An 18,021-nucleotide genomic window follows, 5' to 3' on the forward strand; every position below is an offset into this window, starting at 1 on the left:
TCTTAATTAAAAGCCGCAAAAAACAAAATACCCAATATGGAACCGTCCGTCATCCGTCACGAAGCGCCAATCGCGACCGCGTAAGTCAATAGTGGAATTCGCGCTTCTGTGTATTCGCTGTATTCTGCGTAGGTGTAACTGGTCGAGCGTGTGGTTGTTGTTGCATGTGTATTTGATGTACCGCTAGCAACAACAAATCACACGCTCATGCAGTTACAATTACACAACATACAACGAATACACAGAAGAGCGAATTCCCCTAATGTTTAATATTCTGACGGCGGCACAATCTCCCCAGAATACTAAAAGTGCAACATCAAAGAATTCGAATTACCATATTCGAAGCATTTGAGCCATAACCGCGCAAGAGACGTAAGCTGCAAATGTTTTTATTTGACGTTTTTCCACAAACAAATAGCTTCTTCATATCCATCTATTGTAAATGGTAACGCGAAGAATTTACAAGGCAAACAAACACACCAAAAAAGTAGCTCAAAGTGGACCACCCATTCTCGAGTTATGCGCCGTCTGACGTACGCAACTTAGAAATATTTATTTTTAATAACAATCAGGGGTTATATTCGATGTAAATAAGCTGGTTTAAATTAAATAAAATTCGTTTTTGTCTTAAACTACCACTATGCACTATTATCCCCACCCTTTTGCGGAATTTAGCTACCATTTAAGAAAGTGTGATTGAATTATTCCCCTTTTTTCCTGCTTCCAAAAACCATTCCCGTGGGAGCGTAAAATTTTAGAAAAACGTTACTTACAAAACCTTTCATTATTGAATCATAGCCATATTAGTTGCGTTCCAGATGCTTCACGATATTCACGATTCGCAGCTGTTTTCTCTGTTTTCTCTGTTAATGAACCTTTATGGAAGGTGGTCACTTGGAACAGCTTTCTGTAAAAACCTGCAAATCGTGAAGCATCTGGAACGCAACTATTAACAACTTGACAATTAAGCAGATTGTGACATTTCGTGCTACCATACCCAATGTCTAAAATCCTTCAAATTGTATTATTAACTTTTTGTTTATTTAAAAACCATTTTGTTCTTAGAATCGAAATTTGAACAAGCAAAAGGTATTTTGTTGGGTACGGTTTGGTTATTTGTACAGTACTTTTGGGTGATTGTGCCCAAACGCGTAACACGAATCAATTAATTTTAACTTACGCTTGTGGTCAAACGATTAAAAGCTAAATAAAGATTTCAAACTTTCGAATAAAAATTTATTAATAAATTCGGTTTGAAATATGGACTTATTTGTAAAAGATACTGGGATCAGCCTTGCCGGATAAGGACTGATGAGGGTTATTTTTTCTAAGCGCGGCCGAAGACTTACAACGCAGAAAGGTGTTTTGCGCAAAAATCCATTCCACANATCAGCCTTGCCGGATAAGGACTGATGAGGGTTATTTTTTCTAAGCGCGACCGAAGACTTACAACGCAGAAAGGTGTTTTGCGCAAAAATCCATTCCACATATAACCGAATGTTTCCCCTTTTGTTTTTGAAAGAGAAGAGGACTAATATCTACTCAATAAGTTGATAATTGTAGTTCTAGGTTTGCATACTTACAATAAATCATAAATTTTATTTCACGGCACCAGCAATATTGGACAGTAAAATATATATATATTTACCAAAAGAAACAAGGATTTAGTCAAAATATACTTGAAATCGAAATAATTGACTTCTCCAAAAGTCATGAGGCCCACGGGTCCAAAAGTAATTTCCACTTTCAAATTACTTAAAAGACATGCAGTTAAATGGACAAAGACAATATGTATTAAACAACACTTCGAAATATGTAATTTCAGTGTCTGAAATATATCAGAAACAATCGTATCATCGCAATAGTCCTGGCTAGCTATATTGTGAAATAATCAGATGACATACGGTTACTAAAAAAATTTAAAATATCGTCGGTGATACTGCAAAACGGTCTATGTCTNTAAAAGTCATGAGGCCCACGGGTCCAAAAGTAATTTGCACTTTCAAATTACTTAAAAGACATGCAGTTAAATGGACAAAGACAATATGTATTAAACAACACATCGAAATATGTAATTTCAGTGTCTGAAATATATCAGAAACAATCGTATCATCGCAATAGTCCTGGCTAGCTATATTGTGAAATAATCAGATGACATACGGTTACTAAAAAAATTTAAAATATCGTCGGTGATACTGCAAAACGGTCTATGTCTATTAGTACCCTTGACACTTAGATGTTATCTTACTTGCACCAGAATACAAATCGTTACACCCTAATAAACGAATGACCAAACTGTCTACCTTTGGCTGATGAAGATGAACGATTACCAGGAGCGATCAGATACAGATAACAGATCAATTAAGCACCAGAGATAATAAGTGACATAGAATGTTTTGCAGTATCACTAAAATTTTATCAATCTAAAGATAATGATTTTGGCGAGTGGTTATCGAATTAATGTGAAATTTAAATATTTTTAAGATAAGATATTAATTATTTTTAAAAGGTAACGATTAATACCACCACATATTTATAATTCCAAATTTATCGTATAAAATCTCCTCTGCCAAAAATTTTAAATTGGGTAACGCCGCTTCGAATTTTTCTAAATTTAGCAATTGTCAAAAATCTGCATTATAATCAAAAAGTGTTTTAGTGAAATTACCTTCTTCAATAGATTTTTTTGGTGTGGTGTGTACTNGTTTTTAAAAGGTAACGATTAACACCACCACATATTTATAATTCCAAATTTATCGTATAAAATCTCCTCTGCCAAAAATTTTAAATTGAGTAACGCCGCTTCGAATTTTTCTAAATTTAGCAATTGTCAAAAATCTGCATTATAATCAAAAAGTTTTTTAGTGAAATTACCTTCTTCAATAGATTTTTTTGGTGTGGTGTGTACTTTTAACCAGAGCCACGTACCGACCCGTAATGCGACCCGCTGAACCAGAATCTGAGGTCCGTTGCATTTCTACGCCTTCCAAATTTCGAATAAATTGCGAAAAATGGCAAAAAATTCGCATAGTCTATAGTTTTAATAAAGCCGTCGGACGTAAAAAATCGTAGGAGAAAATAAAATTCCGACGTAGAATTTGTATACATCACTCATTTGCATACACATATCTATTATGAAGTATATCTGTTTTCGTATGGAAAAGTAGCTTATGTCGAAAGGCTGGCTTTAGTATAAATCGGCATTCGCAGCATACGATTGCGAACGACTCACTGGCGCTAAGCCGTTGAACAACTTTTGACGAATAAACGTGCAAGAAATAGTTCCGATACTAGCAAGTCAATATTCTTATTAAGTCTCATAAAAAAATTCCTTGTCGTTTAAAGAATAAAGGGAATGCCGCATTATACTAAAGCCAGCCTCTCGACATAAGCTACTTTTCCATACGAACACAGATATATATGTACATGTTCGGGTCCAGGAGCCGCCGGGCCGTGGAAAAATCTGCGCGCTGCGGGTTTGCCATTAATTTCTTCGAATTGCGGGTAAAAACTTTGAGATCCTCCGATATACTGGAATTCTGCATTTCAAAGAAAAATATCTGATTTATAAACCTACCTTTACAACTCTTTATAGCGTATACGGAGTTCAGAGAGTCGCCGAAGGTAAATAATTGGTGAAATTCTGCCTATGCCAGCAAGCAACGAGTTTTTTAAGGTGTTTTGCAAAGTGCTGACAAAGTGACACACTACAACAAACCAAAAATGTTTTCTGCTTTATGAGAAAGAAACCTACCAAAATTTTAAGCGTCCAACCATCCTACCAACGAGAAAAAACCTACCAGTTTTGGTAGGAAAAGCCAAAACCGGCAACCCTGGAATAGGGCTGTTAAAGTACTTTTGAAAAGGGTGCTACACATTGTCGATCAAGTTTGTCAGTCAAGAATTTATCAGTTTTGACCGACGCCTTGTAGCGGTCCAACTGCCAGTCATGTATGAGATCAAACCATTATTCAAGCCGCGAAATTCATCAAGGAGAGATGGAGAATAAAAATATTATTGTTGGTTGATAAACATTATTAACACCGGCACCAGAAAATTCTGATTGCTTAATTGTTTTAAGCTCTCTTCTATAGGACGAACGAATAGTAATTATTTTTTTTACATCTTCAACACTCCATTGTTTTTTGTATTTATTCGTAATATTTAACAATTCTTCATATGATTTTATTTTTCTATCACGCATCACATACTCCCAGAGACAACGTTGCATATCATAGCAATCTATAAACTCTCTTAAAGAAATCGTGATTCGCGTTCATTTGTGACGTTGCACTGATAATATTCGAATATCTCTTCTTATTTACAGTAGCCCTGATCCAATACTTTTCGTGTAAAATCCTGTAAAAATGTCAAAGTGCAAAATTACTCTCCGAAGTGAGAGTAAAAAGTTGGTAACAACAAAAACTACGCTAATAAAAAAGCATTTTTCCTGTATAAACGTCAACCAGTGATCGCTTGGCACTTTTCATAATTTTACCAGAAGAAAAAGTTCGGGTAAAATCTTGAAACTTTATTCTCTATACAACTCTCCAAAAATCGCTCTCATTAACAAGATTTTGGTGTACCGCAGTGGATTTCTGTCAATCGCTAGGCTAAATTTAGATTTATTTTAGAGATTTTTAGCGATCAAAATTAACGATAGCGAATGCTGGAATCCGGGTGCTGGATCAAAGCCAGTGCTGTAAGTACCTACTAAGCCACATTGAACAGATAATATCAGTAGAGCAGCTGATTTGATTTTTTTTTTTTTCAAATTATTTGGTCTCGAAAATGTCAAATATTTTTAATTTCTTCTCACAAAAACTCTAAATTCTTCAAATCTATTTGCATGTGAAAACTTTTCCCATGCAAAACAAGCTACTAAATACTAGCTTTTGAAACGTTCGCCCAATGGATCAATGCTTCGAGAAGAAAACAAATTTACTAACAAAGAAGGTTGCAACCAGGCCATATCAAACAGGTAATAGCTTTAGAGCAAAAACAACATTTGAGTGCATTTTGTTGTTGCTTCTGGTATCGAATGTGTCAAAAACTGTTCCGATTTTTTTCTTCTAAATCAAAGCGTGTCATGTGACATACAAAACAAAAATAAAAAATTGAAATTAGAAAAAATAAAAATATATATGTATATGCTAATTTGACATTTTGTTTGAATGTATTGGTAGATATTTTTTCACAGTTGTCGTTTTTGTTAACCCAAATGAAATCAAATTTAAATATTTTCTTATAGTGAAAAATATTTTCAAGTCACATAAGTCAAACAGTGTTCCGAACACAACTTTGAGTGAACAATGGTGCGCTGACTTTGTAAAATGGTCCCATCGATTAGGCGGTAAAACAAGTATTACCTAGCTTAAGGTAGAACTCTCTAATTTTCAAATGCACGAAATTTGTATGTATTTGTTCAGCCGCTTATTCACATTTGAAAGAGGATAATGCATGAATTAATGCAAGCAAAGACGATTTATGCAGATAAGCAAGCGCGTTTGTTAACCGTAGAAAATGTATGTACATATATACACTAGACTGCATCACTCTCCATACAAAAAAAATAATCGGTACTGTTTTTCCATTGGAATTAAAAAACTATTATATTTTAAGAAGTCCACCAAAATATTTCGGAAAGATATTATGATTTAAGCGTGCTGGACCGATTTGAAAATACCTCCAAAAATGCAGTTTTTTATGAATAAAAATAGTTTCTTAAAGATGTTTTTTGAAAAAATCCCCTAAAATTACAAATTACTGTTATTGTGTTAAATTACAAAATATATGATTTATAAAAAGAATGAATAGCGAAAATGTTAAAAAACGACGGTTTTGTGGAAATATTGGCAAATTTCAGTGCATCTAAAGATTCCAAGACGATGTTTACTTTTACTTCAGAATTGTCAAAATCGGCAAATCTCAAGTAGTGGCTGGAACGTGCCACATTTATTCGCTACGTCGTGATGCGATAAAAATCGGAGCCATGGCCACGACCATCGATGTGGCTCGATAACTCGATGTTTTTCTTACATTCCTAGATTACTTTCAGAAATCTATGTTAGTGATGCGCTGAGTCAATACTTTTAATTATTGATCGAATATTCGGTACCGATCCGAAAAAAATCCAGAACTCTCGATACTCGGTACCGAAACATTTAGGTAGCGAATAAAAGCGCACATAGGCCAAAAATATGGAAAAACCCGTTCAGGGGGACTTGCCTATCAAAACCCGAATGTAGGAGCCAATAGAGTTTTTAATACTGAGTCAAACGAAAAATGTATATAGGTCGGTTCGAGGCCACAATGCAGAGAAACTCTTACTCGTTTGAAGCATTTTTGTTCCAGCTGAATCGGACGATATTTTTGTAGACCTGGCGGCAGATTCTGTAACCAGTTAGCAACAATTTTCGAACCGGTATCGGTTTTGTTGACGTATGATATTAAATATTTTAATCTAAAGAATCGGTATCGGGTGCTGAAAAGGAATTACTGAGAACCGAAATCTCTTTTAAGAATTGGTACCGACAATTCAGCACATCACTAATCTATGTCGATATTGCGGTCGGGTTTTACGTTGTTTTTCTGATAAATCGTCCAGAACTGTATTAATTCTTGTTCCACCAGTGATAAAAGCTTCCTAAGTTCCTACCAAAAGTGTGTGCATTTAATGGCAATTGAAATTGAAAAGATTTGTCGTACTTGCCTGGGCCTCAGTGGCCCCTTGCTTGGTATTTATGATGGAAATGGCAGTGGCAGATGCATTGGCGACATGTTGCATGATTTTACAAAAAGCAAGGTATAAATGTTTATTACTAATAAATCTTTACCTATTTTGTCTAATGCTTAGTATTTATGCATAGCCAAGACGTGAAGACAAACTGCCGGAAAAGGTTTGCTTATCATGCATCAGCGAGATTAATCGTTGCTATTCCTTCAAGTTGAAATGTGAGAATTCCTTTAAAACACTACGTCAGCTAGTACCTGATGCACTTCTTGACGAAGCCAACGTTATAGTATCAAATGCCGAAGTAGAACAGGCTCATAAAGGTGTACAAACCATACCGGAAGACAAAATGTGTTTAGCTACAACATGCAACCAAACAAAACTCGATGTGGAAAAAACTAACCGCTATGTGCAGACGACACCAATGTGCTACGTTACGTGTGATAGGTCAACATCGCCATTAATAATGGAACATTGTGACACAAGCAGATTTAATAGAGTTATGTCAGAAAATGCTTTGGAAATCGACGGTGAAGAAAGAGGTAGCATTCAGTTTATAAAGGATCTCCGGCATGCGCGATCGGTTAAACGAACACGATTCGAGGTGGAAACGGACATCTATAAAGATGCGGCCGAGATAGGTGAACATTCTGATGCAATTGTCTTGTATTCAACAATGCATGAAGACTCGAACGGAACAAAGGAAAACGAGGCAACCTACAATCAGTTTTCCATATTTAAATCAGGAAATGAAAGCGAGGAAAAACTCACAAAAAGTATTAATAGCGCGGGGGAACCAAAGCAAATGAAACCAGAAACTGATGAATATTGGGAAGAGAAAGTTTACGCACCGCATGTGTCTTCCGTTGAAGATGTGGTGTACAATGCAGCAGATGGAGAGGAACCAGGAAGCAATAATGGCGTCCTGGTTTGTGAAAATGATAGTGGTAAATCTGAAATCGTAACAAAGCAGAATGCGGTGACAACACGTTCAGGATCAACGGCGGAAATATATAAAAAACCAATAATTAAAGAAGGGTTGAAATGGAGTCATTGCTCGATGACTTTTGTAAGAGCGAAATGGCTAGCACAACATAAATTAAAGCGGCATGGCATTATTCGAGAAGACAGAACTGCAGTCAGAAAAGAAAAACAGTCCTCTACAACCACTACAACAACAAAGGTATCTTAAAACAAATATTCAATTGCACTGTATGATATTGAAAAATTTTGTTAAATTGACGCTATTATTTTCAACACAGTGCAAAGGTTTAAGTGGGGATTCAGAAAATAGCGACGACAGTGATAACGCATCTTTAAACACAACCACAACAAACCCTGCTCCATACAATAAAACTTCCCCCACCATTCTGCTACCGATTGATAACGAAACAAAACCAGCCAAATTAGTACCCTTCTGTTACACATGTGGCGCAAGATTTGCATTACAAAGATCACTTATCTATCATAGGAAACAAAATATTTGCAATAAAGCAAATGCCAAGATATTTGAAAATTCTGAAGCAATTGTATTGTATTCAACAATGCACGAAGACTCGAACGGAACAAACGAAAACAAGGCAACCTACTATCAGTTTTCCAACTTTCAATCAGGAAATGAAAGCGAAGAAAAACTCACCAAATTTATTAATAGCGCGGGGGAACCAAAGCAACTGAAACAGGAAACTGATGAATATGGGGAAGAGGAAGTTTACGCACCGCATGTGTCTTGCGTTGAAGATGTGGTGTACAATGCAGCAGATGGAGAGGAACCAGAAGGCAATAATGGCTTCATGGTTTCTGAAAATGATAGTGGTAAATCTGAAATCGTAGCAAAGTGGACTGCGGTGACAACACGCTCACGATCAACGGTGAAAGTATATAAAAAACCAATAATTAAAGAAGAGTCGAAATGTAGTCATTGTTCGATGACTTTTGTGAGTGTTAAATGTTTAGCACGACATAAATTAAAGCGGCATGGCATTACTCGAAAAGACAGAACTGCAGTTAGCAAAGAAAAAGAGTCCACTACAACAAATACAACAACGAAGGTATATATCTTAAAACAAGTTTTCGAATGCACTGTATGGTATAAAAAAATTTAGTCAAATTGTTGCTATTATTTTCAACACAGAGCGAAAGTTTGAGTGGGCATTCGGAAAATAGCGACGACAGTGATAACGCATCTTTAAACATAACCACTACTACCACTGTTAACGAAACAAAACGAGCTAAATTATTACACTCCTGTGACACATGTGGCGCAGGATTTGCATTACAAAGATCACTTAACTATCATTTGAATCAAGATCTATGCAATAAAGTTACGCACAGCTGTAACATATGCGAACGTGTTTTCATATCTAAAGAAACATTAAAAGAACACAAGTCAATGCATTTGCAAGAAACTAAATGCACCAAATGTGACATGATTTTTGGCTCGAATGACGAACTCAGTAAGCATATGGTAGCTATGCATATGCGTTATTTACGCAATCAGTGTCCTCATTGCAAGAAAGGTAAGAGAAGTAGACATAAGATATAAAGCTTACATTCATAGTCTATTTCCCTAGTTTTCACCACAATATCTGCATTCAAGGATCATTTACGTGTCCACAGCGGCGAAAAGCCTTTCGTATGTGATATATGCAGCAAAGGTTTCAGTCAAAAAACATATTTAAAGCAGCATATAATGCGTCATTCAAAAGAGAGGAATTTCAAATGTGGCGAATGTTCGATGGGTTTCGTTACTAAAGCCGAATTATGCCGCCATAAGCGTATACACACTGGCGAACATCCTTACCGTTGTGTTGAATGTTACGCAACATTTACCAAATCCAGTTCATTGGTAAAACACCACAAGCGCATGCACACTGGCGAACTGCCGTTTGCGTGCGATTTTTGCTCGAAGCGTTTTGCATGCAGTACTACGTTGGAAATTCATCAACGCACGCATACTGCCGAAAAACCGTACAAATGTTGCTTCTGTAAGAAAGGATTTGCCCAGAATCGGGAGTGCATCATACATCAACTGAAGGAAAAGATTTTGCTAAAGAATCGCACCAAGGCACAAATGAACCGTTGCCGCATAAAACCCATGATACGATAATAATCAGGGCTATAATAGAATCCATCGTAGTACGCTTTTTCGTGAATTGTACAAATAGCTACGAACTTAGGGTTGACTTTGTATACACTCGTTCGTAGCGATTCCGATTCAGTCATCGCATTTTGGTAGATTTCACGAAAATTCGAACTACTTCTGTGATAGCCACCAATGTTTTGGCGCTTACACTGTTTCTAAGGGTTTGGCCAAGCTTCTCATTCGATTTGTGATGTGCGCATTTATGTTATAACACTAATGGAGGGACCTACAATTTTACGCCCGACTCCGAACGGCTAATGGTTTTTATGAGAAGCTTTGTTATGACAGAAATACTTTCGGAGGTTTGCCATTGACAGCCGAGGAGCGGCATATTACGCATATTATGTTCCCGTTTTACGTGAAAAACTGTCAAATTGCATATAAAAATTTTTGTAAATCTATGAGAAGCGCTGCGGCCGTTGTTGGTGGCAGAGGGTAAAAATAGCAGTTAGAGAAGGGCTTTGCATCAGTCGGCATTTCCAAATGGCGTCAATCAGCATAGAAGGGAATCGAATAACGTGCTTTATTGGATTCGGCCAACGTATAAAATACCACACCTCTTTATGTGTAAATAAGTTTTCTTTGTTAGGAAAAGATGTATCTTCTAAATTTTCAGATTTCCAAATAACGAGGAGCTTCGGAGAAATTCGTCATACCGAGCCCTAACCGCTAAAATAATGTATATATATATATTTTTTTTTTTAAATTACGTTTTGATGCAGGTGCTTTAAGAGGCATTTATGCATCAAAATTAAAATTTGAAAAAAGTTGCCTTACTCCATTTTCGCGGCTAGGGCTCGATATACATGTCAACGTGAAGGAAACATGAGACCGCCAAATTTGTGTTTGTTTGTTGAATTCCCTGAACCGGCCCTGTTATGATATGGCACTTCATTCTATGTAGTAGTTTACAAATATACACGTATACTTCTCCAATCACAAAAATTTTCATAGGCTGTCTTTCTTTGATTCCGAATGGAAAATTCATTGGGACCATATTGTACTAGCAATAAAGAAGTATTACATATATGATTAAACAAGTAAATAATTTAAAATAACATCCCTGCAAACCATTTTTTCAGAGTATTCTGCATTGTAAAGAAATTTTAAAGAATTCGTTAAGATTTAATTCGATTTTTTGCCGAATTTTCTAAAATGAAATAAATTACGCACACTTCCATTCTTTTACGAAATTTCGAGAGAAAATCTGTGAAGCAACGAAAATAATGGTGCTATGTGAAGAATATCTTTCAGAATTTTTCCAGAATTTTTTTTATTTTTCGTACAGAAATTTCTTTACGAGTTCGTGTCAACCACTTCATATAATTTTCTTTGAAAATTCGTAAAAAAATCGTTACAGAAATGAGATACTCCTAACGATTTCCTTAAGATTTCGAGAACTTTGGTTTGCAGGGATGATTTTTTTTTCAAGGCACATAAATACAGGCATAGCGCATGATACAAAAAAAGAAGGTATTTCCATTTAATGACATTCGTTGTTGTTGTTAACCATTTGACTTTTAATAAAATTATGACTTTTCATAAAATTCATGCTACCTGATCACCAGAGGATTTGTTTTTTTTTTTGTAAAAGTAAACAAAAATTTATGAAAATGAATGAAGTTTACTGAAATTATTGAACATATATCAAATAAATTTTGTGTAAGTTTGCAAAAATAAAAAGAAAAAATTAGCTGTGTGTTCCCAAACTGTGAAAATTCGGTACATACATGTAAAGGATCTGGGGTTAAGTTTTTTACGTTTCCTAAGCTACCGTTCGTGCGAAAACAGTGGCTGGAAGCGTGTAACATTCACGAAATTTTTTCTGGCAAAATCCTGAAAAGTGTCAAACCCAACTGAATTTAAATTAACGGAAATTAAAGAATACGCAAAAAGTGAGAATAATCTAAAAAAATAATTGATATAGTAAGTGTTTATTGTACTTGTGCTTGTGTGAATGTGTTTTGTACATACATTTCCATTCTTATTTGAAGTTAGTTTTGTTGTTGCCATTCTTTGGACTAAAAATTTGGTTTTTTGCGTTCCTTTACTTTTCCTTTTATTCTCTTTTAGTGCGCGCATTTTCTTACGTTCTGGCATTTTGACACTTCAGATTTTAGTCCAAAAAGATAAGGAATGAACCTAATCAGTTTTGCCTTTCAATTTACTCACCGAATCGCTTGTCAAAAATAATCAAAATTGAAAGCCATTACGTAGGCTGCATTCAATATGAGAAGCAATTTCATTGTCTTCAATAACTAGCTTCTGAAGACCATTTTCCAATTTTGGTTCCATTATAGTTTAACATTTTAGCATGCGGAAGATTATTTTTTTTTATTTTCACAAAATTGAAACTCAATTGAAAGAGAAAAATTGAAAGCAAGTTGCCCGTTCAAGTAATACATATGAGTGTGCTAGTCAAAACCTGTGACTGTATTGAAAATTTAAAGGGGAAAATTGAGTGTGTAACGCCCGGTTAGTTTTTCAGCTTCATGACGCTGCTGCAAACAAGATATAAAAAAATCTCAGATATAAACGCTTTGAATANACATTTTAGCATGCGGAAGATTATTTTTTTTTATTTTCACAAAATTGAAACTCAATTGAAAGGGAAAAATTGAAAGCAAGTTGCCCGTTCAAGTAATACATATGAGTGTGTTAGTCAAAACCTGTGAATGTATTGAAAATTTAAAGGGGAAAATTGAGTGTGTAACGTCCGGTTAGTTTTTCAGCTTCATGATGCTGCTGCAAACAAGATATAAAAAAATCTCAGATATAAACGCTTTGAATATAATTCTGCAAATATTTCCGCTGCTTTTAATTGACGGTAAGTTTTGTGGTACCTCTGCAGCCAAGTTCATGAGAAAAGCTCCGCTTCACTTCGTTTCGTGTGAACACCATTAGCTTCGCTTTGAATGCGTATATTTTAATAACATCCCATATTGCCACTGCAGCGAAAAACGTACATATTTCTTTCTGAAACGAAACAAGCAAAATTTCTTGAATTTTCTTGATCGTGTAGCTGCAGTGTTATTTTGATATGGATGTTGTCGATTTGGCATCATGGAATGTGTAAATTTGACATTTGTGTTTGCTTTCGATTTGGAAGCTTCATTTTGCGATATTTTCATTATAAATTCTAAAAAATAAGAAGGGAACGAGAGTAACTTAAACCCACAAAAAAAAAAAAAAAAAAAAAAAAATCTAAAAAATTTGATCAATCCTTGCTCCACCAGTTGTAAAAACTTCATAAGTGTCGTTCAAAACTTAATGGCAGTGGATATTGAAAAGATTTGCCGTACTTGCCTTGGTCTCAATGGCCCATTGCTTTCTATTTATGATGGGGGCGGTGAGGGAGGATGCATTGCCGACATGTTGCGAGATTTTACAAAGAGCAAGGTAAATTTTGATTTATAAATTAACAAACATACTTCCTCTAATATCCTTATTGTATATCTGCATAGCCAAGGCGTGAAGATAAGCTTCCGGAAAGGGTTTGCTTATCATGCATTAGCGAGATTAATCGTTGCTACTCATTCAAGTTAAAATGTGAGAATTCGTGCAGAACACTACGTCAGCTTGTACCTGATGCCTATCCTGACGAACCCAACGAGGTAACATCAAAAGTAGAGCAGGCTCATAAAGGTGTACAAACAAAATCGGAAGTTAAGAAGTGTTTAGCTACAATATGTACTCAAACCAAACTCGAGATAAAACGTACTGACCGCTATGTACAAACAGCGCCAATGCGTAATGTAACTTATGACAGATCAACATCACCAATATTAATGGAGCAATGTGAAACAAACAGTCTCAATAGGTTTAATTCAGAAAAGGCTTCGGGCGTAGAAATTGGCCAAGAAATAGAAGTTGTACAAAGTTGTAGAATTCAGCGTATAAATAATCTTCGGCAAGCGCTATCGCTTAAACGGAGACGAGTAGATCAGGAAACAGAATTAGAAGGTACAGAAATCATTATGGAATTACTTACAGAAGACCCCGAAATAGATGAAGACACTGAGGCGATTGCATTGTATTCCACAATACATGAAGACGTAAATGAAAGAAACGAAAACACCACCACATATTATCAGTTTTCCAATTCTCAATCAGGAAATGAAAGCGAAAGAGCTGTCGCAAATAGCGTTAGCAACACGAGCGTAGCAAATCCTGGGAAACAGGACAATGATGATCATGAGGAAGAGGAAGTTTATGGACAGTTTGTGTATACAGATGAAGATGTGTACAATGCAGCAGATGGTGAAAAACCAGAAGGGAATTATAGTTTCATGGTTTTTAAAAATGAGAGTGGTGAAGAAGATATTTTAACAAAGCGCTCAGGATCAACGACGGAAGTAAATAAAAAACAAATTAAAGAAGAGCTGTCATGTAATCATTGTTCGATGACTTTTGTAAGTGCGAAACGTTTAGTACGGCATAAATTAAAGCGACATGGCAACGAAGATACACCAAAAGACGGGAGTGAAGTTAGCAAAAACAAGGAATCGGGTACAACAAAAACAACAGCAAAGGTATGTCCAAAGAAATTTGCTCGAATGCATTGTATGGTATTAAACAATTTAGTTAAATTAAATTTTTAAGGGCGGTATTGTCACTTGCGAAGCGAATGAATTTGGCGAAGCGAATTAAAAGGCAGAGAAGGTATTAAAAGTGTGCGCGATGCGAAGAACTTGCACCAGCTGGTAAAAGCGAACACTCTTAATGCATATTTAAGTTGCGTCCTCCAATCCATTCGCTTCGCCAAATTCATTCGCTTCGCAAGTGACAATACCGCCCTAATTTTACCTTTTGCTATGATAACTAGTCCATTATCTTCACAGAGTGCAGCTTTAAGTAAGAATTTAGAAAATAGCGACGACAATGAAGGTACAAGCTCAACAAAGCCTGCTTCAGCCAATGTGACTTCCTCTATTACACCGCAACCGATTATTCAAGAAACAAAACCAGCAAAATTAGTACACTTCTGTGAAACTTGTAATGCAGGATTTGCGTTGCGAAGATCGCTTATCTATCATAGGAAACAAGATCTTTGCAATAAAGTTACGTACAACTGTAATATATGCGAACGTGTTTTCATATCTGAAGAAACCTTAAAAGAACACAAATCCACACATTGGCAAGAACAGGAATGCACTGAATGTAACAAGTCTTTTAGCACAAATGACGAACTCAGTAAGCATATGGTAGCTGTGCATAATCGTAGTTTACGCAATCAGTGTCCTCATTGCAAGAAAGGTAAGAGAAGTAGACACAAATTAAAGCTTACATTCAAAGTCTATTTCCCTAGTTTTCACCATACTATCTGCACTCAAGGATCACTTACGTGTCCACAGCGGCGAAAAGCCGTTTGTATGTGAAATATGCAGCAAAGGTTTCAGTCAAAAAACAAATTTAAGGCAGCATATAATGCGTCATTCAAAAGAGAAGAATTTCAAATGTGGCGAATGTTCAATGAGTTTCGTCACCAAAGCCGAATTATGCTCCCATAAGCGTACGCACACCGGCGAACATCCATTCCGTTGTGATGAATGTCAAGCAACATTTACCATATCCAGTTCATTGGTGAAACACAAGCGCATACATACCGGCGAACGACCGTATGCGTGCGATCTTTGCCCAAAGCGTTTTACAACCTCATTTACACTGAAAAATCATCGACGCATACATACAGGCGAAAAACCGTACAAATGCCGCTTCTGTAATAAAACATTTACCCAGAAGCAAGACTGCATTATACATCATCGTACTCATACAGGTGAACGAAATCATGTCTGCTTTTGTGGCGATAAATTTACCCATCTGGGTACATTGCGTACACATATGAAAACACACGTTGGGGATGATGCTGATGGCACTACAAAGGCTGTGAGTAGAGGTAAGCGTCAATCTACTCAAGCGAAAAACGGTGCTATTAAACGTAATCGGGGAAGTGCGGACATAGCCGATTTTAGTATTACTATTTTGGATGTGGACGAAGATGAGGAGGCAGATGATGATGAAACGACCACAGTACTAACGGTGGCACGTGAAGATATGGAACGTCTTGTAGCTAGCGATGCGTTACGAAGCAATGAAGAAGCTGACTTAGAAAGTGTTGGCGAGGAAAAACTAATGCAGTTAGCGATTGAAAAACCATAGCAATCAATGCGCGAATCAAGGGTAAACAGCGCAGAAAATTAAAACTAAACATAATAGAACAGGCTGCTATGTCTGGACTTAAAATTTAATACAACTAGTTTACGTTAATAAAAATATGTATGTAATTAAGAATTTTATTTGAAAGTGCCGGTTTTTACTGCTTCTAATTTTCAATCAGTATGGCAACAGTGGGTTTAATTTGCTTCCCACATTTTTTCCATTATTGTATGCTTTTGAGTTCATATGCGCGTTGTGAGGTGATGCAAATTTCAGATATTTTACATAATGTGTCGCACTAGTGGCATTTGTCCACTAATACTGCAACCACCACCTCCGTCATCGGCGCTGTTCCCGCTGGTTGTGGGGGGCTCAGCACTAAACCAATTTATCAATGAATGATGCACACTCTGAACGCATTTTCTCTGATCGGCAATCAGATTTTCAGAGTATTTCACATGATTAGCAAATGCTTCCTTCTCGTGCAACACATCTTTAGACATGCGATGCAGATCTTTGAGTATGGCAGAACCCCATAATTGGACATGAATATCTGGTATTTTTGAAGCCAATTGCATGGCCGGTGTCACCATATTCATGCTCTCCTTTGAGTTTCCAATGCTGAGGAAGACGTGTGACAGTAAAACCAAAGAGCAAGAGGTTAGCCGGTTTAGATCCTCAGCATTTGCCATTTTTAATGTTTCACGCAGAAATCGTCTGAAAGAAATAAATAAACAATTATATTGTCATATATTAATCCAGTAGGTCCCACAACGCTCGGCTAAATCCTGATTTAGCATCGTGGACTCTCGTATTGTTTTCTATTTTTCTTTTATAAGATCGCAAAAATTTCTAGAAAATGAACTCACTTGGCCTCATGAAAGCTGCTTTTGTGAAAGGCGTGGAGTCCTTGTACGTAGTAGAAACCACCCATTAGCGCTTGACTGCTATGTGTGTGCGTATTTTCGGTGGATACAGTATCCAATATTTGTTTTAGATCCTGTTCTCGCTTTGTACGTAGAAAGATAATTGCCAGATTTAAATTTGCGAACAATTTTAGGTCGCGCTCAGAGGTTTCCATAACACAAGCTATGAATTGCCGCTCTGCATGCTCATAGAAGCTAGTCGACATTGAGTATAAGCCGAGTAAGCAATGTAATTGCGCGGAATGACGCCGGAGTAGACCACGATTGGGTGTTGCAAGGCAAACATCCCGCGCAGCGGCGATTTCGGTAATGGCTAGTATACGATTGCCCATTACCATGCGGCACATGACAATGTGCTCCAGTAATATCACCTTAAACACCGACAATATGGACTTATCGTCTTGCGCTTTTAATTTTTCGATTTGTGTAAGCGCTTTTTCGGTGTACTTTTGTGCCTTGTCCATATAGCCAGCCATCATTGAGTGCGAAACGGTTACTAGGTATACCAAAACATAAAGCTGTTCTTTAGGCAACCACACAAACATTTCCAATGCGTTTTGTCCGAATATAGCTAAGAGCAAAAAGTTACAAGAATTTCAATTGGAAAATTAACATAACATAAAGTTTACCTTCATCTGACGGCCAATTTGGCGCCATTATAGTTTGAATGGACGTTTGCAGCTGTTTCAAACTAGGTTTTACGGTTTTTACCTGACCCAAGGCAAGGTAGTAGCATACCTGTAGCACAAGAAAAAACACTTTCAGGTATTCCTTTTGATGAGCATTGGTTATGTTGTTGTCGATTATGGCGCCGGCTGTGTTTAACAAAGCCAATACATCGTTTGTTTTGCGTTCGATCATAAGAATCATTGCGCGTGATAACAGAAACAGCACTTTGAGATAAGTGGCGCCCGTCTCTTCGGCTGATTCTACACCCACAGCTAGGAGTTCCGAGGCCAACGAATACTCCCTATCCGAAGCGTGTATTTGCGCGAGTTGTAAGAGCAATTTGCAATGCCAGAAAACATTGTGCTGCGATAATTCAACAGCGCGACGCAACA

The 18,021-nt window shown here is 36.7% G+C and overlaps 2 protein-coding genes across 7 annotated transcripts; one reads left to right on the plus strand and one right to left on the minus strand.

Annotated features, from left to right (window-relative positions):
* The first annotated feature begins 6,508 nt into the window (after window positions 1-6,508).
* On the plus strand, window positions 6,509-16,129 carry LOC108377026 (zinc finger protein 93-like). 6 transcript variants are annotated; one of them, XM_017633286.1, is made up of 5 exons: window positions 6,509-6,805; window positions 6,870-7,338; window positions 13,824-14,410; window positions 14,720-15,134; window positions 15,187-16,129. In XM_017633286.1, exons 1-5 carry the CDS (start codon window positions 6,677-6,679, stop codon window positions 16,035-16,037), a joined length of 2,451 nt encoding a protein of 816 aa, XP_017488775.1. In that variant the 5' UTR covers window positions 6,509-6,676; the 3' UTR covers window positions 16,038-16,129. The 6 variants fall into 6 exon arrangements, with proteins under 6 accessions (XP_017488775.1, XP_017488776.1, XP_017488771.1 ...); XM_017633282.1 differs by lacking the exons at window positions 13,824-14,410; window positions 14,720-15,134; window positions 15,187-16,129 and adding exons at window positions 7,996-8,784; window positions 8,868-9,252; window positions 9,307-10,266 and having other exon boundaries at window positions 6,516-6,805; window positions 6,870-7,916; XM_017633283.1 differs by lacking the exons at window positions 13,824-14,410; window positions 14,720-15,134; window positions 15,187-16,129 and adding exons at window positions 7,996-8,784; window positions 8,868-9,252; window positions 9,307-10,266 and having other exon boundaries at window positions 6,720-6,805; window positions 6,875-7,916.
* A 146-nt stretch (window positions 16,130-16,275) lies between these two features.
* On the minus strand, window positions 16,276-18,019 carry LOC108377027 (MAU2 chromatid cohesion factor homolog; the record flags this gene model as incomplete). The annotated part of the gene is made up of 3 exons (XM_017633289.1): window positions 16,276-16,751; window positions 16,904-17,531; window positions 17,590-18,019. Coding segments are annotated over 3 exons (1,494 nt in total), but the record flags the coding sequence as incomplete, so codon positions are not given.
* Between the last annotated feature and the right edge of the window lie 2 nt (window positions 18,020-18,021).

The sequence above is a fragment of the Rhagoletis zephyria genome, unplaced genomic scaffold, assembly GCF_001687245.7.
Source record: "Rhagoletis zephyria isolate East Lansing unplaced genomic scaffold, Rhagoletis_zephyria_1.1 Rzeph_scaffold_11341, whole genome shotgun sequence".
Lineage (NCBI taxonomy): Eukaryota > Metazoa > Arthropoda > Insecta > Diptera > Tephritidae > Rhagoletis > Rhagoletis zephyria.